Source organism: Cladophialophora bantiana, assembly GCF_000835475.1.
Source record: "Cladophialophora bantiana CBS 173.52 unplaced genomic scaffold supercont1.7, whole genome shotgun sequence".
In the NCBI taxonomy this organism is placed as follows: Eukaryota; Fungi; Ascomycota; class Eurotiomycetes; order Chaetothyriales; family Herpotrichiellaceae; genus Cladophialophora; species Cladophialophora bantiana.
Window position 1 is genome coordinate 605,963 of NW_015971581.1, and position 24,883 is coordinate 630,845.

At 51.9% G+C, this 24,883-nt stretch overlaps 9 protein-coding genes across 9 annotated transcripts; 4 read left to right on the top strand and 5 right to left on the bottom strand.

Moving 5' to 3' along the window:
- Positions 1–635: 635 nt before the first annotated feature.
- Positions 636–1,599, bottom strand: Z519_05219 (uncharacterized protein; the record flags this gene model as incomplete). Its single annotated transcript, XM_016762960.1, has 2 exons — positions 636–1,258; positions 1,314–1,599. 2 exons carry the CDS (start codon positions 1,597–1,599, stop codon positions 636–638), a joined length of 909 nt encoding a protein of 302 aa, XP_016620573.1.
- Positions 1,600–2,329: 730 nt separating this feature from the next.
- Positions 2,330–3,199, top strand: Z519_05220 (uncharacterized protein; the record flags this gene model as incomplete). The annotated part of the gene is made up of 1 exon (XM_016762961.1): positions 2,330–3,199. One exon carries the CDS (start codon positions 2,330–2,332, stop codon positions 3,197–3,199), a length of 870 nt encoding a protein of 289 aa, XP_016620574.1.
- A 733-nt stretch (positions 3,200–3,932) lies between these two features.
- On the bottom strand, positions 3,933–4,709 carry Z519_05221 (uncharacterized protein; the record flags this gene model as incomplete). The annotated part of the gene is made up of 2 exons (XM_016762962.1): positions 3,933–4,496; positions 4,578–4,709. 2 exons carry the CDS (start codon positions 4,707–4,709, stop codon positions 3,933–3,935), a joined length of 696 nt encoding a protein of 231 aa, XP_016620575.1.
- Positions 4,710–5,532: 823 nt separating this feature from the next.
- On the bottom strand, positions 5,533–6,195 carry Z519_05222 (uncharacterized protein; the record flags this gene model as incomplete). Its single annotated transcript, XM_016762963.1, has 1 exon — positions 5,533–6,195. The coding sequence occupies one exon, from the start codon at positions 6,193–6,195 to the stop codon at positions 5,533–5,535; it is 663 nt and encodes a 220-aa protein (XP_016620576.1).
- Positions 6,196–7,426: 1,231 nt separating this feature from the next.
- Positions 7,427–8,314, top strand: Z519_05223 (uncharacterized protein; the record flags this gene model as incomplete). Its single annotated transcript, XM_016762964.1, has 2 exons — positions 7,427–7,688; positions 7,749–8,314. 2 exons carry the CDS (start codon positions 7,427–7,429, stop codon positions 8,312–8,314), a joined length of 828 nt encoding a protein of 275 aa, XP_016620577.1.
- A 1,277-nt stretch (positions 8,315–9,591) lies between these two features.
- On the top strand, positions 9,592–10,394 carry Z519_05224 (uncharacterized protein; the record flags this gene model as incomplete). Its single annotated transcript, XM_016762965.1, has 3 exons — positions 9,592–9,671; positions 9,927–10,030; positions 10,111–10,394. The coding sequence occupies 3 exons, from the start codon at positions 9,592–9,594 to the stop codon at positions 10,392–10,394; spliced, it is 468 nt and encodes a 155-aa protein (XP_016620578.1).
- A 1,247-nt stretch (positions 10,395–11,641) lies between these two features.
- Positions 11,642–12,546, top strand: Z519_05225 (uncharacterized protein; the record flags this gene model as incomplete). Its single annotated transcript, XM_016762966.1, has 2 exons — positions 11,642–11,928; positions 11,982–12,546. 2 exons carry the CDS (start codon positions 11,642–11,644, stop codon positions 12,544–12,546), a joined length of 852 nt encoding a protein of 283 aa, XP_016620579.1.
- A 4,505-nt stretch (positions 12,547–17,051) lies between these two features.
- Z519_05226 (uncharacterized protein) lies at positions 17,052–19,750 on the bottom strand (the record flags this gene model as incomplete). Its single annotated transcript, XM_016762967.1, has 5 exons — positions 17,052–18,716; positions 18,775–19,281; positions 19,341–19,473; positions 19,528–19,562; positions 19,676–19,750. The coding sequence occupies 5 exons, from the start codon at positions 19,748–19,750 to the stop codon at positions 17,052–17,054; spliced, it is 2,415 nt and encodes an 804-aa protein (XP_016620580.1).
- A 4,130-nt stretch (positions 19,751–23,880) lies between these two features.
- Z519_05227 (uncharacterized protein) lies at positions 23,881–24,360 on the bottom strand (the record flags this gene model as incomplete). Its single annotated transcript, XM_016762968.1, has 1 exon — positions 23,881–24,360. One exon carries the CDS (start codon positions 24,358–24,360, stop codon positions 23,881–23,883), a length of 480 nt encoding a protein of 159 aa, XP_016620581.1.
- Between the last annotated feature and the right edge of the window lie 523 nt (positions 24,361–24,883).

Consider the following 24,883-nt stretch of genomic DNA (forward strand, 5'->3'; position numbering starts at 1 on the left):
GAATCGAATGCGAAGGTGCAATCATGGCAACCTTATGCTGACGCATCAACACTGGCCACCCTATAGCCGGTGAGCCTGTACTTGAGGCTGTAGACATGTTCAGTCTGATATCCTTGGGCGTCCTCGCGGGCCGAGAGCTTTCCAGGTCCTGAGATCAGAGCGTCAAGGATGAGATGAGATAGGGGCTTTTACCATGTAGTGGTGAGCAATGAGAGAGTATCTCATGTAAGGCGAAAACGTTCGTTCGGAGATGATTATCTAGTTCCACGTATGTCGCAGGAAAGAGCCCAGTCATTCTATTCCAAGAACCACCCCCTGATGAGATCCGGGAAGGGCTCACACGAGCTTGGGCAGACAGAGGCTGGCTGGTGGTGGCAGGTTGCCACGTGATTTTTTTAAATGACGTCAAATGACCTTTGTATTGGGCGAAGAGGAAAAAAATATTACTCTGCAGTCTCTGAATTGCCCGCACATTTGTATTCCTTTCCTCGAAGACGCGCTGCGCGGCGAACTGCGTGCCAAATGCCTGACTCCGCGGGGTGTAATATTCACCAGAATATACTAATATACACGAACAGGGTTGACTTGTGCGCACACGGTATTAACAGTTATGTTTTTGAGCCCTCTGCAGAATCTCACTTGAATATCTTGACCTTCAACAGATCCGCCAGGCCGAGTCTGTTGAGAAAGGTCTCTCTCACCAAGTCACGGACGCCGTTGACGATAGCCGCACCACCTCCGTCGTATTCAACATGTACTCTGAACGGCCGCTTGCCGTACTCGGCATCAACAACGCGACGGACGGCTTCAGCAACGGCTCCAGGATCAGCATCTGGTGATACAATCTTGTTATGGCCTTCAGCAGCGATGTGATCCCACCCTTTCAGAGCGCCTTCCATGTACTCTTGTTCAACTGCTGTATCACCTGCCTTCATCGCCGTGGCGAAGTGGCTGGTGCCTTTTGTGAAGACGCCAGGCACGACAATTGACGTTTCAATGCCGAACTGGGTGAGCTCCACGGCGTACGTCTGTGCGAGGGAATCTTGGGCAGCTTTTGCCGCAAAATATGGTGCCAGGAACGGCGAGCTCGGTCCATGAGCACTGCTGGACGACACCCATACAAGGAGTCCACTTTTGGCCCGTCTCATATGGGGCAGGACAACTCGGTTAATACGTTGGCAAGACAGGCAGTTGACTTCGTACAATTCCATAAATTGTTCGGGCGTAAAAGCCTCGGCGGGCCCAAAGTTCATGTGCCCTAGAACATGTCAATCCTTGTGCGAGTTGCTTCTCTCAAGGTATTGCGCGCGTACCAGCATTGTGTACAACAACGTCTATCCTTCCCTCTTCGGCCATGATCTTGTCGACCGCCCTCCTGATCGAGTCGTCCTTGACCACATTGAGTTGTATACCTCGAAGCTGACAGCTGTTCTCCCTAGCGAAGTCTGCGGCATCTCTGTAAACCGGGGTTTTGTCGTCATTGGATTGAAGGAAGCCAGCATATACAGTGTGGCCTGATCTTGCCAGTGCTCGAGCTGTTAAGGCTCCAAATCCGGAGCCTGCCCCGGTGACCAAACTCACAAGAGGTCGTACAGCCATTTTCCCAGTGTCTTCAAAATCTGGCAAGTTATATTGTCCGTGGTAGAAACAGCTGCGAATACTAGACCTCTTATATCTCCCAATTGTCTAGGGTATGGCTTGTCGATGTTCCAGATGCCCTACATATCGACTCCATCCTCATTTCTTTGGTTGGACTTGCCAGGCACGGAGGCCGGAGATCTGGATCACCTCGCTCCAGGGACTTTCACTCCATAATCCGCGCCTATGTACGAGCGGAATACCAGGATGCATCCATCGAACTTAAAAACACCACATGCTGGTGATGTTTTTCAGAGATAATTACATCAGTGGCTACTTTTCTCGCCAGAAGATTGGTTGATCCGATACACACCCGGGCACTTCGTACCTTTCTTCACCAAACGTTTCGGTGTTTGCGGAGAAAGGTATTTCCCGGAGGAGTATGATTTCCCCTATCGGCAAGGCTCGGTCTGCATTGTTGGCCTTACTGTACGGCGCTGTCCGGGAACGCCTGGGACAAGAGAAGAAAATAGCTCGTCTTTGCACGACACCCGTCAGGAACACTTTTCGATGCCTATCACCGTGGATGACCGGGACTTTTTCCGAGCAATAGCAGTATCATTTTGCCCTTGGATATACCAAACCTCTGCGACAGTCATGGCGTCACGACAAACAAAGCCATATATTAAGGGGTCACAGCGATCGAAAGTCATGAGCCACTCTCAGTCCAATCCATATCAATATCAAATTCATGAAACAGATCAAAGCAATCATCTCCCGACACAAATCTAGCAAAGCCTCTTCTCCCCAGCAAGCAAATCGCCTTACCACACCTGCGACGCAATCACCGGCTACAACCAAAATCATCGCGATGTCTTCCGCTCCACTCTCAGGCAAAGTCGCCGTGATCACTGGAGGCACGAAAGGCATTGGCGCAAGCACAGCAACACTTCTAGTCAAACTCGGAGCCAAAGTTGTGGTCAACTACGGCCGTGACAGCGCCGCGGCGGAAAAAATCGTCTCACAACTCGGCAGCGACAAAGCATATGCCGTTCAAGCCGACGCAGGCACTATCGCCGGCGTCGAGCAACTAGTGAAAGCCACAGTCGAAAAGTTCGGGCAGATCGACATCCTGATCCCCAACGCGGGGATCCTGCCCATGAAGACGGTCGAGTCATGCACGGAAGAGGACTTTGACAGGACGTTCAGTCTCAACGTGAAAGGGCCCTTCTTCCTTGTGCAAAAGGCCCTACCTTACATGGCGCGGGGAAGCAGCATCGTGCTCATCTCCACGACACTCTGCCACGCCTCGACCGTCAACGGACCCTATACTCTCTACTGCGCGACAAAGGGTGCCATAGAACAACTCACCCGCCTGCTCTCCAAGGACCTGCTCGCCAGCAAAGGCATCAGGGTGAACGCGGTCGCGCCAGGCCCCACGGCTACGGACCTCTTCCTCGAGGGCAAGAGCCCACAGGTGCTCAAGATGCTCGCAAGCTTCCACCCGGCCAACCGCATTGGCAAGCCCGAGGAGATCGCCGAAGCCATCGCGTTCCTGAGCGGCCAGGGCGCCGAGTGGGTGAGCGGGCAGACGATCAGGGTAAACGGCGGCATGGCCTAGGTAGTGAAACAACACTTCATAGCAGCGAAGGGAGGTGCGAGTGAGTGAGATTATATAGTCTTTGTGCTTAAGAGCTTGGGGGACAAAGAAGGGGAGAAGGGTTTTGGAATGGAGGAAAAAGGGGAGAAACAGACAGAGCGAATGGAAGGTATATGTACTGTAACTATATGATGCAGAATAGTCAACTGCACTACCTGTGAGCAACGGAAGGAGTCCTTCTAAATTTTATCAATACTTCATATCTATATGCGCGGGGAAGCACAGCATGCATGACTTGTCTTGGTTCTGATGTATAGTATAATACAGTGTATATTTTCCTCTATGCTTCACGGTAGCACACATACACACACAGAGAGAGAAAGAGCGAGCGAAAGAGTAGTCTGTGCTGCAGACACCGGAACTAGTTCTAGATTGTTTGGGGGAGTTGGGGGGGTGCATGCATTGATAGCAAGCGTTGAGCCTCGTTGACAAAAGAGAATGAAAATGGTCAGGTCATACTGGATCATCTCATATCACATCACGCATCACGCATCACACGCTAATCATCACCATAAAGAAAAATAAAGCCCCAAAAGTATCCTGCACGCGGCTTTCGTTCCAGCTTTGGGCTCTGCAGCAAAATGCTTGCTGACAAGCGGGCTAATCTCGTTTCGTCAATACCAAATGCGTCAAGGGGTGCTTGCTTGCCCCCTTTCAACTGTTCCCAGGTTAATACTAGATAGTATGGGCCCCATCATCCTCTCTTTCCTGACCCAGCCTGCTTCAAAGCAAACGCATCCCGAATCTTCTTGGCCTGCAATTCCTTCTCCCTCTCGAACTTCTGCTGGTTCGTCTCGGCCCGCTCTTTTCTCTCGCGCTCCCGCCGGGGATCTATCCCAGGTGGCGCAGCGCATATTGGATTGACTTGAGGGCCTAGGGCGGCGGAGGGCGGTTCGGCGGTGCCGCGGAGGATTGCGTCCCAGTGGCCGTGATCTCTCGCTTCTGGTCGGCTGCTGTTGCCGTCCGTAGTATCATTGGCCGAAATCTTGTCGACGATGTAGAACGTCTCCGGGAAAGTTTGGGTGCCATCGTCGTAGTACCATCGCAGGGAAATGACAGAAGTGGAGATATGACTCGTTCCGGTGTGGTCGATCAACGTGGTTGGTGCATTCGAGCGAATGGCGCCGCGAGTGGCGACGGCTTTGCTCTTTGAGATGATGCTCTTGGGCAGGGTGCTATCGTGAAGGGCATTGCACAGCTTGATAGGATGTTCCTGGCCCTCGGCGATGACGAAAATGCATACTCTCGTATTCAAAGCCTATTACCAGTATCAGCAGGCATGCCGAATCGCTTCCAGATGTGCTCGGCTGGTAGCGAGGAACACGGGTCGAAACCGTACCATTGGTGGAGTTATGTCAGATGGACGAAACAACTGCGGACGGCGGGCTTGCCACGAGCGATATGAAGACTCGAGCTGATGAGGGTTTAGCATCAGAGCGTTCGAGATCGGGCGATTGCGCCCTATGGACATGCCTCAAAAAGGGCGGGCAACCGAGAAACGAGGCGAGTACAAGGCAACCAAGCCAGCAACTGAAACTGCGAAACGGCTAGACAAACTTCGTGCCCAAGCCCGGATTGAAATGCCCATGAGTTGTCAAATCGGTATTGGAAGATTCTTCGCCTTCCATATATCCGCGAGAGACTGTGCTCATGTATACCTTCTGCCGACGGTACATCCTTGTCGACCGACGACTTCAAGTGATGAGATTCTGCTGCACTCCGGCTCGCTGGTCACCTGGAAATGTTGGGCGTGACCATGAACGCTAGATTTGTCACTTTAGAATGCAGAGGTTGAGAACAAGCCACAAGCAGTAATTGACAGGTTGAACAAGACTTCTGAAGATACCAAACCGAATAGTCTCATTCTCGGATCCGCTGTGGCGGCTTCTGAGATGTTCAGATGACCATATCCGTACAAAATTAACGTCGTTGGCTGTCTGGCAGTATCTTGGTGACCTGGAACTTTTACTCCAACCAGCTGTGTAACAATTCCGTCTTCAGTGGCCCGTCCCTCAAACGCCGCCCTTGGTCCGAATCCAGATTTGGTCGGATTTTGTCATACAACTTCGCTTCAGAAATTTGTGGCGACGATGTCCTTTCTCAGAAATTACGGTCTGTGTCTCGTGGTTGGTGGTACATTGCTGGTGGTATTGGTTTCTTCATAAGTTGAACATCTGCGCTCGCTCTTCATCCGGTTGGTGTGCTTTTATTGTGAGGAGGTTGATTCGATGCCCCAATGTATGATACTCTAATTGCAAAACGCTCCACAGAAATCACCAACTCTTCGGATTTCCCTATGCTGCCGTTTCCTCTCTTCGGTTGTGCTCGACCAGAGTGACGAAATCACTCCAGTTCTCCTCGATCCACGGTCGCCCGAGGATGCAGTCGAACTTGGCTTCGGAGTCTGGAGGCAAAACATAGAACGGCGCACGATATGAACGGGAAATCTGGTCCGCTTCGGAACTGTGACTCCGAAAATGCCACTGAAGGATGACAGCGCTGCTGAGATCAGTGTATCCACCAATCGATTGGATACGGCCTTTATATGGCTGTTTGGTCAGATCGAGCTCAGAGTGTGCGTCGTCAGAAATCAGATTGAAATCTGCGCCTGTATCCAACAGCACTCTTCTTGGAGTGGTTGTTGATTGATGATGACCTGCCCTTTGATCTTTCTCCGGCTCCAAGTGAATGAACATGAGGACCACAAAAAGGTTGAGACGCTTCCTCTTTTCCTCCATCAACATAACTTCAAGACGTTTGGACGGACCTCCACTGTTGTCACATCTTGCTGCTCTGCTCTGCTTTTCCACCTCTGTCTGGAACGAACGCACCATGCTAGAAACTCGCAGCCGGTCAAGAATGGGCTTTCTTGCCATGTCCTTTGAGTCCGGGATAACTCGAAGCAAAATGGGATCTCTTTCTTCTGGCGAACGCTTCCTCCCGCTGACTCTGGCCATCCTGTCACCCACAAAGTCAGTAATTCTAATGTGTGCCTTCGAAAGGTGGAAGAATTCTCGTACTGGTAGGTGGCTTCTATGCTCCCTCACTCTAGGTCAGCCGCCTCAAATTCCGCAAGCCATTCAAATGGAAAAGGATTGGGTCTTCAGCCGCCAGCACGCTGAAGAGAGCAATGACACGGACAGACAAGTCTGTCATCTTAAATAACACCAGATAGCAGTCAAGCTGCTTTGGGAAATGGATGATCTCTGCTTGGATTGTGTCGTTGTACAAGGTCGGGCCCGTCCTTCGAGGGAGCTGCAATATGGCAACATGTGACAAACTCCTCCAAGCACGAGGAGAACCCTTCTCCCGTCTGCAGGGCTGCAGCGGTGGGTCTCCGAAGGCATGAGACATGTCGACTTTCTTGATGAAAATTGGACCTTTTCATGCGCAAAGGAGAACAGTTTTGTACTGCTCGGGAGCACCTCCCAAAATCATGGGTCAGTTTCACGGCAGTCTTTGCAAGAGTAGCACCACGGTTTGGAGACTGATAGAAACTGAATCGACGATTGCCAACGGAAGCACCAGTAACTATTTCAGGGCCACGTTCGGTAAGGGAAGTTGCAGCATTGGATTTTGCGGCGCTGAAGAAGTCCGAGACCTTGTCAGACTTTCGATGGGCGACTGTTGCGGTGCAAACCATGTTTCAACTTTAGAAATGACCAGGTATCCAGGGTCTTTTGGACTATAAATCAAAATGGGGTCATTCCTGACTACCACATGAGATACACCGCAAAATAGGCGGGAATGTGTGATGAGAATCTGCTTCAGAAAAAGCATGTGCGTAGGAGGCTGTTGCCACGTAGAATTGACAGCACGCGATGATCTTCGCGTAGTCTCCGAGCGCAGGGACGGCAAGGCTGGCAATATGGACTCGCCGCGAGAACAACGGCCAAATGGAAAGCGTTTGGAGAGTGGCATTGTCCGGTCACGCTCCTATTGGAAGCTTCCCGTCAGTGAATGCTTAAAGAAGACACCTCGGAGCCTGCCAATTCCTCTTGGGCAGCGACGCAGGTGCAAGCCCATCGGCGGGTGCCCCACTGGTGAGGAGTGGCGGGTGCGTTGGACAAGTTAGTCTGTGATTCCTCATTATAAGCAGACATCCGCCCGCCGTCCTCCCACAGAAGACATACCCCTGATGTCAATCACCTTCTCGGAAGTCGCCGACAAGATCGCTGCGTTACGAAAATGACAGGTTACGGGGCTTTGGCAGCAATGATGGCTAGCCATCAAAACATTGAAGCTTTCAGGAAATTCTCCAGCATGAATCTGGAGAATATTCTGCATATGCAAGCCGAGCTGCAACATCTCGAAGTGGTGATCAACGAGGTGAGGAAGATACCAGGGTTGAACAGCTTTGACCGGATCTGGATCGATGATCCTGAAAGGATGTCTGAAGAGGACATCCGCCGAATTTTTGAGCGGTCAAGGACTCTTCTGGACCAGTATTGTAGGAAGCAAGGCTCTGCAGCCAATGACTGAGAATAGACAGCTGACCAAGTGGGGGCAGATCGAGCTCTATTGCGAACAGCTAGAATCAACGCGCTGCAGCAACCGCGAAAAGACAACCTCCAGCTCCGCAGGCAATGGTACGACGAAGAAAGTGGTGGCGACCAGTTCTTGTATGGTGTGGAAGCGGGCATCTTCCGAGATGCAAGCATTGAGGCAGACCTGCTAACGCTGAATGAAAATATTGGAAGCAAAGATGCTCTGGCCAACTTTCTGAGCGAAAAGGTGGTGCCGCTATATCACCGGGTAGTAGGATATAAGCTTCACCGGTCCATGGCAGAGAAAGCATTTGAGCGGACCTGGGAATACAGACCAGAAACGTTGGTGCAGGTTGGGAATACGATATGTATGCTGTTGTCAGCCGTGATCCCGGCATTATCGATCCTGGTGCTGTTCAGCGTGAAAAGCATGGCAGCACGCCTGGTTGCAATCAGCATGATGAACTTGGTGTTTTCATTGGTGATGAATGTGATTGCTCAGAGACGAGCCGACGTCTTTATGTCCACCACAGCATTCGCTGCGGTGCTGGTGGTGTTTGTAGGCTCAGCAAACGTTATGGGTGGTTGACAGTGGATCGAGAGAGGTATACAAGGGAAAGGCAGAAAACCCCCGAGCAGTTGCACTGTGACACCTTGACGCAGGGAAAGGCTGGTTGTGGCCATTTCGTTACCGACTTCTGTCACACTCGGGCTGCTGTGGGAGCTGGAAAATACAGTCGCGCGCTCAAATGCAATTGTTGGGGTACAGGATGGGCAAAGGGAAGATAGGTCGTCTGAGGAATTTGATGCGTCTGTTGTCGTTTGTACGCACACAACTCCGCGCAACCTCGGTCAGCACAAAGGTGCAAATGTTAGTAATGGATCTCTCAAGCGGAAAACACTTCCATGAAAGCACTCGAGATGAGGCAGAACCCGGCGCCAATGATTCGGTCGGTCGGCAAGGGATGGTGACGTTGAGTTGGAGGTTGAGGAAATGAGGCAAGAGACAAAGGCCCAAGGGGGCAGGGGGGTTGGATGGAGAAGGAGGCGCCACGTGATTGTGGTGGACCCGTCGGCATCGCAATTTCTATCTTCCGGATCACGGGACCGAGTTGGCTGCTCGGCGGGTTGACTGGTTGGCTTGGCGGCGTTGAGGAGTGCTGACAGTTGACAGGTCGAATAATTGAGGGGTAGCCAGTAGTGCCTCACCCAGCATGGAACTTCGGCATCGCAAGGGGGCTTCGACTAGCCTGGAGAGCAAGAGGCAAGAGGGCAGAGCCAGAGAGCCGCACTTGCACGCACTGGTACTGTCCCCTTCCCCAACCTCCCTTTCGTAGCTCCCGTCCACGGAAGCTGCCTGCCTCTCCCTCTCCTGCACTTTTTCTCTCTCCCTTCCCAGCTGTCCTCTTCTCTTCTCCAGCCTTCTGGAGCTTCCCTCCTTGTCAAGCAAGGTCAAGCGGCACGCCAACCACTGGGCCAACCTCTCTATGCATTATGATGCTCACACTTCGGCCTCTGCCTGTTCCCACCCCCGACTGCCTGAAGCCCGGCCTCATCCCTTCCCCCCCCCCCGAATTCTCTCGTCTCCCCTCTGTTCCCTCCCCTGAGCAGCTGCTGACTAGTGCAGACCTGAGCCCTGGACTCTGGGCCCTGACGTTTGCCAACAGCTCCCCCCCGAGAGGTCTCCCAAGTTCTCAGCCGTAGTCCGCACGCTCACCCCCTACCTCAACCACGCACCTCTTCTCCCTTTCCTTATTTCCGCCCATAGCTACCTTTCACTTGTCTTTCGTATCCTTATTTCATCTCCTCTAGACCTTCTGCCATCTTTCTTCGTCTACAAGTCATATCCATACGTCATCTACACCCATGGCGCCCACCAGAAGCCGACCTGGCGATGAAGAAGAAGAGCTCGAACTCCCGGAGGACGATGACGAGGAGGAAGAGGAGTAAGTCTCATCTTGTCCGTCCTCGTTTGTTATTTGCCTCTGCTTAGGCTTCCGCCATTCGGGGTGAAGCCGGCTGTGTGAATTGTCTTTTGCTTTTTGATTACCGTTTCCGCCTCATGATTGAGCGTGGACCAAGGCGAAGCCCAGCATGCACCATTTCATCCTCCTTGCTCTTGTTCTCGTGCGCTTGCGCCACCAATTGCGCTCTAACCATCCCGGACAATTGAAAGTGCTGATATTTTTGGTCCTGAGTAGGTATGAAGAAGATGACGACGAGGATGATGAGGATGGAGATGAAGACGATGAAGAGGAAGATGTAGAGGGCGACGAAGAAGAGGAAGAGGAGGAGGAAGAGCAAGGTAAGTCCTGATTCTCACCATGACCTGAAGTAAGCTCTGCTACCGTCGACATTTGATTGCTAATCGACTCGACGACATAGCTCCTCCTCCCAAAAAACGAAAGGCTGAAGCCGAACCTGTTGAACCTGCATCCAAGAAGTCCAAGTCTACCACCCAGGAAGAGGAACAGGAGGAGGAGGAAGACGAGGAGGAGGAGGAGGAGGAAGAAGAAGAAGAAGAAAATGGTGAGGATGCTCCTGAAGACGATGCTGGCGAGCAAGACCAAAAAGTCGAGCCTGCGGCCAAGACCAAAATCATCCGGGATTCCAACAGCAAGAAGGCCGTGGCCACTGCCGAAACTGAGGAACCCGACGATGAAGACTAGCCATTGATTGTTCTCATGGGCGGGTTTCTCTGGCCGAGTTGAAGTGACCGTTGGCAAGAAAGATAGACGACGGCGAAAAATTTTCCAATGCAGTGACAATACCTCCCGCATTGAACGCCGCGGGGAAAATCGCCGTGTCGCAATCCCTTTTCTTTCCCTGCCTCCTCTCTGTCTCTCTGGAAGTGTTTGCCATCGGTTGTGTCAAGTCGCCCTTACAGACTGCTCTTGTGATCTTAAGCGTAGACCTCTTCCTTCTCCGTGGTCTCTTGTTTTGCAGTCTGTAAATTAGCCGATGGCTTCAATCCGAGGTTGCAACCATTCAGCCAGAGCTAATCGCCAGCCATTGAGAGCCGTTGCTTCTCCCTTCCTGTCTCGGCTCGGGACATCCGGTTCGCCTGAATATCTCCAAGCTCCAGGCTCCAGGCTCTTTCGCCCTGTACATTTTGTACGAAGACGTTGCTTAACTCCTGGATTGCTCGTGCTGGCCACCTCTCAGCAAATGACCGTGTGGTCAAGCTCGTCAGGCGATCTGGCAGGCTTGCCAGCTATTCCCCGGCCGTTTATGGTCCTCAGTACTCGACTGAGTATGCCACAACGAGCGATTCGGAAATAAACAACAGTCCCGCTGGTTCCCTCGGTTGCAATTACGGTGATTAGCGGGCGAAGCGGCCGCACATGGAATGGCATCCCTTCGCTTGATATTGTTCGCAACAACCAACACCAGCCAAGCCAGCTTACCAGGAAGCGAGAACTTTGTCTTTGTCATACTCGGGGTTGCATTCGACACGCATGCTACTCAGTGCCCTGTCTCGGTCTTTAGGCTGGTGGCCGAGAGATTGTGTGGCCTTGGCCAACGTTGTGAGCATGGAAATCTGCTCGCACGGACTTGATGATTTGCTTGGATCCTATTAGGGGAGTTAAACTCGAATTTGTAGCCGCCTGCCTATGCGTACTTTACCTGGGCATCATTTGTTGCGGATGCTACACTGCGAGATTACTTCAGCAAGTCCGTGCCTAGATCGGCCGCTTGCTCTTGGCTGTGCGTAGGCAAAGAATGCGTTCTAAAGGCCGAGACATGCAAGAGCGTCAAGGTGGTGGTATAAAAGTGTTCACGAGGTCGACCTGTGTCAGTGTGAGATACCCAAGTTCTGTACAATAACGTTCAGTCACTCCTCGAGCTATCTTCACGCAAGTTCCAGTCACGATCTCCTGTTGTCTCAGTCGAGCCTCGATAGCATTTCAAAACAATGGCAAGCTACAAGGTCTGGTTTATCACCGGGTGCAGCAGTGGGTTTGGTCGGGAACTCGCACTTGGTGCGTTGAGACGTGGTGACAAAGTGATTGCAACTGCTCGCAATGCCAGCAAACTTGACGACATCAAGGCTGCCGGCGCCGCCACGATGAACTGGGATGTCACTGCGCCGTTGGAGGATCTCAAGAAGGCAGCTGAGGAAGCACACCGAATTTACGGAAGATTCGACTATCTGATCAACAACGCCGGTTATAACCAAGTCGGTGGATTAGAGGAACTCACGTAAGTCGTTCTTTGCTCGTTTTGCTATGATATTCATATTCTCATTGTTGAAGTCCGGAACAAACTCAAGCACAATTTGCTACCAACGTCTTCGGGCTGTTGAACACCACTCGGGCTATTGTTCCGTTTATGCGAGCGCAACGGTCAGGGGTTGTGGCCAACTTCTCCAGCGTCGGTGCCTGGCGCGGTGTCGCCGGCGTCGGTCTATACTGCGCTTCCAAGTGGGCGGTCAGTGGCCTCTCGGAAACTTTGTACTTTGAGCTGGCAGACTTCAACATCAAGGTCTGTACCATCGAACCTGGATATTTCCGATCCAACTTTCTCAACGCCGGAAACAAACTCAAAAGGGAAAACGTGATTGCTGATTACGAAGGAACGGCTGTGCGAAGGGGAGAGCAATTGATGGATGAATATGACAACAAACAGCGAGGCGACATCAAGAAGGGCGTCAAAGTCATTATCGACGTCCTCACTGGCGACAGTGGGAGGGAAATTCCAATGAGATTGGTGCTCGGACCAGATGCGTACGCAACGATCAAGACCAAGTGCGAGGAAACAATCAAGGGTTTGGAGGAATGGAAAGATCTGACTTGCTCAACCGATCTGGACGAGAAGTAGAGGGAGATGACCTTGATGGCCCTGGTGTCGACGATACTTGGACCTCGACTATTGTTGACTGACTGACGGAGGCCAAGGACCAACCTTGATTTGAGCAGTCGATTCACTGGGCACGCTGATTTCGCAGTCGCGTGAAAGTGTTTGCAATAACAATAGCTTCTTGGGCGATTTGCACACTTCCCTCCCTTTGTTTCATTGATATCGAATTGCTGCTGTCTCGGAAGATGGATTCCTTGTTGGTACCTAACAGATTTTGCCTGCAATCGTCCTTCCTCTTCACATGGAAGCATAACCGAACAGTAAATGTGGCTGCTGCTGCTGACTGGTTGCTTCTCAATACTCTATGGAGTAGTCGTGTGTGGCCTTTTAAATGTACTTGGTCCGTATACAACAACGACAACGACGACCGTGCTGACATTACCTCCGGTCAGTTCAGGACCTGAAGTTGGTTGACCTATGCACCACCTTCTGCTGCCCCGTCCTCGTCCTACTCATCCTCTTTCACCCCATCCCCTCGCATTTCCTCGTTTGTCTAGAACCCTTCCACCTAATCTACAGTACCGTCTGACTTGACATGATCTTATCCGTCCACTCACATGCCCGCCTCCCTTGTGTCTTCCTCCTATGTACCCTCCCCTTCCGCTCAATTCCCCCACTCAATTCTACCCACGCTTTCGAGTCCTGAGTCCGAGTCCTGTCCATCTTAGACCCATCAAGGCACACATGGGAAGGAAATTAAAAAGTCCTCCGTACAAGGAGCCAAGGGCTGAGGTGCCATGAAATGACATGAAATAACGTGTTCATTGCCCCTGAAAGAACCGCCCTTGAGTCATGGTCACTGTCGGATGTATGGAGTAGCCATAATCATCATTCCAAGGTCCATCATTTCATGTACATTATGTCCGGCGAGCCCGGGTCCCATTCCCATTCTTTCGCCGCTTTTACCACATCTCGCCTCGAGTGCTGCGGTGATAAAAATAAACCACCCTTAACCCCCCCAGAAGTGATAGCGAATCCCAGCACTCGAAAGCTTCATCTTACAAGCTCGACTGGAGTCGGGGACCATTCTCAGCCCCCATGTTGAAGTACGTATACTAATACTTATCCATCTTTTGAAACCCCCCTTGCCTTGTCCACCCTGTTACCCGTATGTACCTACGTTAGGCGATTTCCCAAATGACCCATTCGTTCCCCTATCCCGCATTGAGCAGGAGTAACATATCCTCTTTCAGATCTGGGGTGTGGGAGGAGGAGGGGCCCTTTTGTCTCTCTCTTCCTCCTGGTTACCCGGCCTTTTTGGAACTTGCTAGTGCCGTTGCAGGCGGAGTATTCTCGTGCTTACTTGTCTGCTTAGTTGTTCTAGAGGACACAAGAAGGAACGCGTAACCAGATACCAATTTCAACAAAACGTCTGCCGGACCGTTATTGTCGTTTCGAAGGTTGTACTCCGTATCTGGCAACGCTACTTACCCGTCTACCTACCTGCCTTGTAGCTGGCTAGTATGCACACGCTAGGCTAACTGCATAGCTAGTAAGCTAGCTAGGCTTTTCCCCCTTGTTTATTTCCCTCCCCTTCTCCTCCCTACCAAGGTAGCCACCTTCCTTGTACGGACAGCAGACATCTCAATTATTTGGAATAATCTGACCACCTAAATATAGCTTCCCCTTCTCCTCCATCCCTCCGAGCTTTCCCCTTTCAGGACAGGACCAAGCCCACATGCAGATTGCGTTAATGGAATGATTTGTTTGTTCTGGATCTGGCGCTAACCTCTCCACCCCTGTCCGTGACCCTGGACTTCGGATGGTCTTCCCTTGATCCGAGAGAGCGGCGAGAGAGAGGTGTAGGTCGCGATGGTAGGTATTCTACCCAACGAGGCTGCGACAATTGCGGAGTCTCTACATCGAGATAGACACAAGGTTGGCAATTAGTTGAGGCTTGCCTGTCTATACGTAGCCAACAAACCCGCGCCGTTCGTGTTCGCGCACCACCACCACCTCCGTACTGTTCCGTGCCCTAGAGGTAGATACCTAGGTAGGTAGGTAGGTAGGTAGTCAGGTAGGTATCACATTTAGACCATCTCCTTCTCCATCACAACCATCGCCGTCACCGTCACTGTCGGGACCACCGCCGACCTGAAGCTTCCTTTCTCCCCGTATGGGAATGGAAACAGTCATCAGCCCTTTGGGTCCGGACAATGGCCGCGAGGAAGAGCTCCTTCTTCCGTTTCCCGTCTCCCCCGTCTCCTCTTGAGAGGGTCTGCATTGCTAATAATATGAACGACTTACTCCTCTTCCTTCTGCTCCTCCTCCCCTCCTTTACCCAATACCCCTGTAGCTTAGGCACAGAGGACTGTAACCAGGAAGGAGTAAATTCCCGTCCCCCATCCCCCCGTCCGTCCCTCGCCTATGTAGACTCCCACACCCTCCTTCTTCCCTCCCGAATCCCCATCTCCCTTTCGATTCCCCTTATGCATGTGCATTGCATGACATTACATGGAGCTATTCGTCCACCCGGACGGCAGGGCAACACGGCTACGAGGGCTGGTCCCGTCCAATCACCGTGTGCGCCGGTGTGCTGGAACCACTGTCATCCTTCGTGTGAATAAATTTGCCATATATAGCACGGCATATTTGTTAGGCAGGTATGCCAAACAGCACGCTCTATACTTTTCCCAGCAGAGCCTCGTTATTATGAGTCCGCACCTGGTCAAGCGTGACCATTTTCCCTCTTTCCATCATTCCTTCCAGCAAGCTTCGTCCCGCCTTGATTGACGTTCCCAACGCGTCCCCGGGTGTTCAGGGTGGTTCCGACACTGTACGGAGTAATCCTACACTACAGACATTGCCTTGTCACTTTCCCACCTTTCCAAACAAGGCAATAATGCCTCCTGCTGACATGGCTAGGTATGGAGCATCAGAATGCAATACACCCCATTCAAAACTCCTCTGCGTACGTCTCTCTTTGTGGCTGTGCTCGGGTCATTCGTTTTCTTCTACCCTTCGAAAATCCACGACGGAAAGGACAGGCACTTCATCTCCTGTAACAGCTCTTCCCATGACAGCTCTCTCGTGTCTCGTAAACTACGGAGTACTCACATCCTTCGTACTCCACTTTGTGCACCGGTGGCAAACACCAAAAACCGCCCTACCAAAAGCCCAGCGGCGCCCATCTTTCAACACCCAAGGTCGCCACATGGTCGTAAACTTTGCCCTGCGGGTGTTAATGCAAGGCGACGATGCCGTGGCGGCCGCTCGTAAACTTGCTCCCTGCTAACGCAAGCCTTCGGCCGCACGAGGCTGAACCGTCGGACGACCTCCACATCATGACCAGGGGGTCATTAAACCTCACAACGCACCATCATTGAAGCGCGCTTTATTTCCCTTCTGCACCACACATACTCTCTCGCCTTCCTCCACATCTACAGGGTTGATCTCCACTCGTGAAAACGAGTACTGTACCGTACCCGTTAGCTTTGATAAGACCACCATACTCCCCAGTCAGAACAGACTCGACCAGACCAATCCAGATCAGATCGGAGAGCAAGAGCCAGGTGTGCGTGTCCATCTCGACCTCGTATCGTATCTAATATGTAGGATCCTAAAATTAGAACCTGGCGCATTCGCACTCAATTTCCACAACAGCCCACGCCATAAGGCGGTCTCTCTCTAAGCATTATAATTCCCAGATGCAAGAGAGAGCACACGGCAAAGAGCCGAGGGGCACATGCAGGCATGCAAGGCTTTCGGAATGACAAAGTCTGCCATGCAGAACGAATTGACGACGGTTTCGTCCATTTTCTATTGTCCGCCCTTTTAGCTCTTGCTTTTCGGATGTTTGACATCCGCGATGAAACGCCGAGGATGACGGTTCAAGTTACAATGGGGGAGAGAGACGAGACGAGAGACGTTCGACAATTGAGCGGTTGCCCGTCATGCGGTGGTCTTTCCTCAGGCTCCCCGCCGTCAATTGCCAGCTTTCGAAGAGTAAAGGGAGTTGAACATTAAGGGAATCTATGTGTATATTGCGCGCTTCAAAACAACTGCTCACCAAAACTGGAATCAGTCCGGTGGCGCCACGAGACTCGACCGTGTCAATGCAGAACAATTTCCCATCCCTACCCAAAGTGTTTCATGATGGATGCCCGGATGCAAATTGCAAACATATCCCCCAGTTCGCGTGCTGTAGACGGATTCTTGAATAGTCACAGGGACAGCAAAAGACTTTTCTCCTCGCTCCGAATTTTCCTCCCGTGCTTTTCCCAGTAACCGTCTAGAACCCGCCAGAAAAAGACCGTCGAGTTTAAAATCCAAGCTTTCGTCTCGTCGTCACCCGTCATTGCTTGGTTTGCATAATGCGAGCGTTGCCAAATCGTATGTACAAAAGTGTGTTCGCGGAAGAATTGTTGAAAGAAGGTGTCCAAATCTCTACCTCCTCAGTAGTCTGTCCATTCTGCATAAGACTCCGTCGAAAATTCGTATTGAATCTTTTGAGCTTGGCCGGCTAGTCACATATGGACTGACTGGCCCTCGAAGGTATCCATGAAGTTCCAGTCGATATCGCCCGTACTCAACCTGGGGTGTGGATCGAGATTGTAACCTAGCAGTGCCGTCCTTGCATGCGGATCAACCTCGTTACTGCCAAAGCTGTGCTCAGAGCCGACCGGAAACTGTTGTCCGGGAAAAGCTGGGAGGAAGTCTTCTGACCCGTGGGCAGGTTCCGAGTAGAGACTGCTTCTCATCCCCGATTGCCATTGCATGGGTGCAACGAAGGAACCCGGGGTATCTGGTTGTGAGTAAGCCCCATGCACCAAAGCCGGATTTGACAGTGCTTGAAACGCCGTCGGCTGTGCGAGGTCCATTTGATGACTAGTCGGGGTTGGAATGCTGAATTTAGCATTGGGTGGTGTCGATCCGTTCGAGTAGGTCCTTCTAACTTGACCTTGCTGAGCCTTTTGGCGGTCCAAGGCCGCCTTCATTCTCTTTCGGATGATTGCGTTGCTGCGTTCCAAAACTGGCATGGTACTGGAAGTCTTTTGCAGCACCTCCAAGAGAAAACTCAAGCCATTCTTCTGTGCTGCAGCCGCAGGGTCATCGCCCGGTTGGTATTCTCTTTCAAACCGCAGCACGGCGATGGTTGCGGCGATGTAAACGCTGTAGGCATTGAGATAGGAGACATGAGTAAGTCCGAACGTATTTGCTTGCAACATGATCAGATCGTGGATGGCCCCTGTTGCTTGAATGCACATTTGCCATGACCGTGCCGGTCCCGGTGCGCTCATGTCCCGTGCTCCAAGCACAACCGGGCGGTGCAGAAGGATCACCGTTGTGTGGTAGAGTAAATTCAGTGACATAATATGTACGGGTGGTGCTAGAGATGGCATTTGATCGGGGTTGATTCGCAGATGAGGAGGCAAGGAAATGAGCCAGTCTCGTAGATCGCGCGAGATTCGCACAAAAGGCGCCTCGCTGACTGCTTTGGCCTCTGCTGAATGATCTTCCTCTTCCATCTCACGGCGAGCCGCCGCCTCAGAAGAATATATGTTGTGCATCAGATCATTAAGAATGACGCAAATCTTGCACAACTGTCGGAAGCATGAAACCACATATCCAGGGCAAGGAGGGTAATTGGGGGCACTCGCGAGTTCAGGCGTCGGCGTCTCTCCATAGTATGGTGCCCAGAGGTCGCCATCACTGTAGTCGTCCATGAAGGTCAGGGGGACTTCCTCGGTCGCGGGAGTGAAACCGGGCATCCGACCGAGATATAAGGACAGGATCTTATCCCAAGTATAGCAACTCCAAAATAAGCGCTTGCGAATTTCGATGTCTTCAGGTGTCAAACTTTTCACAAACGCCTGGAGTTTGTCGCTGGGAAGGTGGATGCCCATATCTAAGGCCATGCGAAAAGCGACGCCCGAGAATGTCCACGCTTGAGATGATCTCCCAAGCACGACTTCTCGGGCGGACTGTTGTAACAGGGCTTGAATGGTTGGAATAGAGCTGTTCCTCAAGATGTCCATGCCCAAGCCAAATCGCGCTTCGTCGGTGATTTTTTGCATAAACTCTCCTGCGCTCATTGAGCTACCCATGGGGCTGTGCTGACTCAGTACGCTATGATATTGGTCCTGGTAAACATCGTGATTCAAAAATCTGGAACCATGTGCGTGTATCACCTGAAAAGCCAATCAATAAAATAGCCCGAATCCGGGTTTTGGCAAGGTTTTGCCATACCTTCAGCAGAGTTTCTGAAAAGTATGGTGGATCTTGGGCGCCTGGAGTATTCAGATCCACCATGGCCATGCCTCTTGTAAATGCAGGCCTGTACACAAACAGAAATAGAGGATGCATCCAGCACCAATGATACTTGAGCAATTCATGCGAAATTTCCTTTGGCACGTTTGTCTTTGCGGCGCCATTTGCAATTGCAAAAGGTTCAATCTGTCTTTGGTGAGTAGCATTTAAGATTAGATCTCGTTTTACACGCTGATCCTCGTGCAGATTTCCACTATAACTGAGCTGGGCAGCTATAGGCGGGTGATGGCGTTGACTTGACGGTGGTTCGTGGATGGGAGACGTCGAGTTGTGAAACGTTACACCTCCGCTGTCGTCCACACTAATGTCGGCTTCCCACTTGATATGTCGATTCCGATGTGCCAAAGCTTGACCTGAACTTTGAGATCCGGCAGTTTCGCTAGCGGGCGATGCTGAAGGCAGCTTCTTGTCATCGTGAGACCCGGCCTGGCCCCATCCGTCAGACACCCCTGAGAGCAAGACACAACAAAGAGGCTACTTCGTACCCGGCTTAGCCAAACTTGGGTCTTGGCTTGTCGCAGTTGCGCCTTCAGTTCCTGGATTTCCTCCTCTAAGGATCGCACGTAGGCGAGTGAGGGCGGTTTGTCATAGTGACAGTCGTCTTTGTATGCGATGCACCTACAGGTCGCATCAGAATTATCGATCCGACGCACATTGACCGTCGCTACTCACGTGGTGCACTTGGGTGTTTTGCCGTCGCATTTCGACTATTGACAGGTTAGCGATTTATGCGAACGCTTCCGGGGGCCACCAACTGCCCCCCTTCCGCCCTTCCACCAGGCTGAAGATTGAACGAAGAGGGGTGGGTGATCAATGATACCTTTCTTCTACGGCAGCCAGCGCATGTGGACTTGCGATGCTTGGATTTGGGTTTTTGTTCGACTTCGGTAGGCATGTTTGAGTATGGGACGGCAGGAGATCAAGTCGGGATTGTGAAAGTTGGGAGAGCAGAGAAATAGCCAAAAGTCAAGTTGAGTTCATGATCAAAGCCTCGTAGGGCGATGAGGGACTTTGAATGGCTTTGTTCTCCTCACGAGATCAGAATCAGAATTGGAGACAAGGTCCGTCAGCAAAAGTGCCACCCCTGTCTCGTGTCTGGAGAGCTAGGATATTTTTTTAATACAGAAGCCGGCATGGGAAGGCAAGGTATTGCTTAGCGTCATGCGAGGGCGATTGTCGGGGCAGCAGACCAAACGAGCCTGAATAGACAAGGGTCAAAAACTCTGCGGGATGGCGGATGAGCAGTTAGGGGATGATACTAGCAACCACCTGCACTGGGAAGGGAAAGTACCATCTGATGCTGAGTTACTTCTCTTTCTGGAACAGCAAACATGGGACGCGGAAGCCACATTTCTCGAGAATGAGTTCAGAATGACCGGGGGGAGTGGTGGGTTCGAAAGCTTAGGGCACGAGTAGTACGAGGTGTAGGCCGGGGGGGTGTTGTGGGTGGTGGGTGGTGGAGGACGGCGGCGCAGGGCTGCGTGTGGTGTCGTGGGATGACGAGTTCGGTCTCTTCCTTCTCTTTCGCCTTCTCTTTCTCTCCAAAAAGCTCGCAGCTGGACTAGAAAGGGCAGAAGGTGATGGGCCAGTCAAACGGGGGACAGCTGCTCGACATAGCCGAAGCCGCAGCGAACACGCAACCGTCCGGGAGGGAGCAGGTGAGCAGGGATGAGGCATGGTGATCAGGATCTGAGGGAAGTCCGACCCGTGTTGCAAGATGCGCCCCAGCGCCGAGCGACACACCTTCTCAAAAGCGCAAAGGGTAGAGAGAGGAGCTTCTGGGAACTAGAGAGAGCTACCCGCCGCTTTGACGAGTATTGGGCTGATCAAGAGGGAGTTGGGGGGATAATGGTGAGTAGGGGTCGTGATGACGGGGATGGCCAGGAGAGAGGAAGGCACAGGAGGCATTAGAGGCACTAGAGCAGGGGATAGATCGGGTTCTATGACATGCTGTGCATTAGCGGCATTTGTTAATATGTACAGGCTACTGGGTACGAGGTAGTTGAGCAAAGATTCTTACTGAGAATGGACCTTGACGAGAGAAGCAAGTTGAGTGCTAGTGAGATAGTGCGGTACTGGTACCCGTAAAACAACAATACCGAATGTTAGAAACAAGAAGACTGACCAGAGAGCCCTATTGTTGGTAACTTGGTATACTGTAGGAAACAGTCTCTGCGAACCTCTTGATCAACCACTCTTGAAACCTTTTCTCTCTCTCTCTCTCCCCAACGCTATTATCAAACCACAACTACTTCAACAACGGGCAGGTGACGGTGGATGGTGCACCCGACCCAAGGCCCAAGGAACAAAGCCCAAGAGAGAGTTTTGGTCCTTCTCCAACCAGTCAAGCGCCATCGAACCTGAACGAACCAACCATCTTGCCCTTCTGCCAACTCACCTGTCCAACGGCTTTGACACGGACTGACTAAAACACGGCGTCGACTGCGATCACCACCGATACTCCCCGTGGATGATGGACTGCTCCTGCCACTGCCCGCTGGCGCCTTACAAGTGGCAATTTCTCAACAGCTTCAGATACTAATTGATGATTGACGGCCTTGCTTCCCCCTTTGTCATCAAATAATAAGAAAACCATCGCCTTGTCATCTCCGGCCCAAACTGCTGGAACCCCCCTCCCACCCAAGAGGAGAAAAAGGTCAACGGCAGACAAGCCTCTGCCACATCGTCATAACATCTCGCTGAGTTTCACGAACACGAGTCGGTCAGCGATAGGCAGGATGGGCCATGCAGGGTCAAAACCCACGTCTGGTTAGGTCCGACCTCCCCCAACCGACGGGGAACCGACCTCTCAGATCGCCCTTTAGCCTTATGTTGACCGTGTCATCGTGGGCTGTATTGTCTGGTTTCCATGTAATCCAGCCTGCTCATGGCTCACTGCTCATGTCTGAACGCCTCGAGCCTCAGGGCTTACGAGCAGAGGGGGAGCTAAGTAATACGTAATCACAAAATTTACAAACCCCCGGACGCTTCCTCCTGCATGGAAACTCCTGGTTCTTCTGTCTATCCCAATGTGATCGATGCCAAAGCTTCGAGAAACTCGAAACCTGGCCCGGCAGACCATGGCCGCTGCTGGTGCTTTTCCCAATGGTGCTCTTGCGGATCCGCACCGTCGATCTCTCTGAACTTGAACGAATACGGAGGCTCGGCCCAATCGATACAATGGTGTTGGGGTTCTATCCCCAAGTATAGGAGTGGTCAGCACTCTATTCGACATAAGCACTATCTGCCTCCCGCTTGCTCCATGCCTGAAAGCCGGACGTTCAGTGAGTCGACGGCCGCCCTTGCTTGCCACGAGGGGGCCGAGTTATCAACCACTCTCAATCAAAAGGTATGGACTTGAATGGATCCAGTAAACATGTCCCGACCATGGGCGACTTACCTTCCGGCGTCCACCAGCCCTGTTCTGGAGTTTTCCTCTGGAGAATCCCGGTCGATTTTCGAGCCCACCATGCCTTGGAATAGCACACAACCTGCAATCACGAAAGCATGTCTTTTCCCCATCGCCAACGTTAGATAATAAACTTCCGGGTCACAGGCAAAACTATCTACCAATTTCTGCATCATATGCAACGTCGGATATTCATTATCCAGCCTGACTAACCCTTCTATAGCAAATCGTGGCGTCCCAGCGGCGCTGATATCCTAAGGACAAAGGGCGCCAACCGGGACGCTGGAAAACAAGGCTAACGTTCTGACACTGGGTCCGTGGTCCTTTTTCTTTCTCCGACCTCAACGAACATTTCGAGATTTCCACTCCCTCTCGATCTTGATCAACCAATTGTTTCATGGTAATCCCGAAAGGACCAGCCTTTCGATAGGCGCTCCGAACCGTTGTTCCACTGAAAGACCTCTGTGAGATGACCACCCTTCTAATGTCTGCATCTCTAAAATTGGCGCGTCTCGAAATTGGTCGACATTCGTTAGACGAAGCCTCGCAGCTGGATTCCCACCTGTGCATCCCCATGAGTTCTCGTGGAGAAGGCCACGCGCATGATGGGTGCCCGAAATCTTACAAATCAATAATTACCAGGCTCGTGAACCCTGTCAGTTACCAGTACACGCTGTACTCGTCGGTGCTAGTGCTCAGCCTCCTAGCTTGCGAATGCCAGACTCTCTAATGGTCTGTTTGAGGAAGGACCATTGCACGCTTGCTATTGGGCCCAATTGCAACTCCCGCGCTGTCGTTTTCCAGTGACGTCGATTTCGAGTCAGGTTAGGGGGAGTCAGAATGCTCGCACAAGCCCGAGGCATTAATCTCTCAAAGCCTTCCAAGATTTCGAAAACAGGCTAAGCGGCGACTCTGTTGTCAAGCGTCGCGGACCGCTCATGCGCCCAATCTTCACAGCCGATATCCGGGGTTCTTTGAAGGATCGGTCAGGATCGGTCTAACACCACCAACACCTTTGCTGGACTTAGTCATTCGACTCAAGGTTAGTGAACCCAAAATGCGTGTTAAAGAGGCTAAATTGCCCCTCCTCATGCACAAGGTGACTTAACCAAAAGTACGTGCAATGCAAGGACGCAGGACAGGAAAGGGATGTACCGTCTGCCAGTCACAGATGGGCCTATTTTCTCTGAATCTGAATTCATGCCCAATCACGTGTTCCCCCATTTTTCGTCGGGCAGTCGAGAGTGGCTATTCTTGTGAGAGTTCAAGGTGCTTTTCCAAATCTCTTGACCTCCATCTTGGTGGATTTGCTATAGTCCCCTGCATCAAACGAGTGGATGAAGTCAAAGATGGTGTTATCTTGACTCTATATTATCTCAAGGATCCTGCTCCGCCATGGAGGCGACTTTGACTTTCCCACGTTCTGGACCTCCTAGCTCAGGTCAAAGCCATGGACAGCAAGCAATTCTTCACAGCCATCCCATTGATCGGTGGACTCTACTAGCTGAAACCGCCGGCCTCGACGCCAGCCTTGGAATTCTCGAGATGTGGTCCAAGTGCTCCCGCCCCAAGTCAACGCCCTGCTGCTGATGAACAGAGAGACTGCCCACACCTGCTCATACCAAGTGCAGAGCTCTGTGGCCAGGCAAAGCCAGATCCTTCTGCACGACAAAGGTGACGGCCATGATCACTAGTGTGGACCCATCGCATCTACCCCGCGTTGTCAAGGTCTTGAAGATTCGACGATCCATGAAATCTAGGCCACTGTCTAGCAAGACGCTCTCCTGGGAAGAACGATTCTCGCGTAGAGTGGTGTATCTCGAGTCCTCAAAGCAAGAAATGTCTGCCGCGTCGTACACCGCAGCACCACGGCGGATCCAATCCCCGCCTTTATACTGTTGACGAACAGGGAAGAAATCAAGCACCATGCGCAACGGCCCACGCTCCGTCTCATAATAATTATGATGCTCTTCCCGGCTCAAGGTCCCGTCGGGACGGCTTGACACGAAGAAGGACCCAGGTACAGAAGGATATCGGCGTGAATCTGCCTTCCCTGACGACCCAGGGAGTTTGTTGTCGCTGGTCCATGTGTTCATCCTGTTGAGGTGGTCTTCGATAACAGTATGGCTTCTCTGACCCCAAACCTGAAAAGCGGAGGATTTCTCTGCTCAGAATGTCGCCTCGCCCTGTTGATCCTGGATCACCTCATCGTCGTTGCAGTCGAGGCAACGGCGGAGCTGATTAGCCCTCCATGAACCGTCCGGAAAGTGGCCGGTCGGGTGCTATTTCGCAAGGGGAGGTTTCAAAGGCCGCGTAAATCATCAGTAGACCTGTGCTTCCAGGTATGTACTTGTAGTACATAAGTCTCACTGGACCCTTCTGGCTTCTAGACTCCAAATCTCCAAATTCCAGACTCCGGTGCCGTGGTCTGAGGTCTCGGGCTAGGTGAGATACTATTCTCAAAGAAAGCGAAAACCAACAGAGAAAACGACCTGTTGCCGGGTTGTACTCGGTAATTGCCTTCCAATGATACAATGAACAATAATCGACTGCGGCAAAGGAAAACTTGGTTCTCATCTCTGGCTCTGGTCACCCTTTGTTGACCCTTTCTGGCTTCTG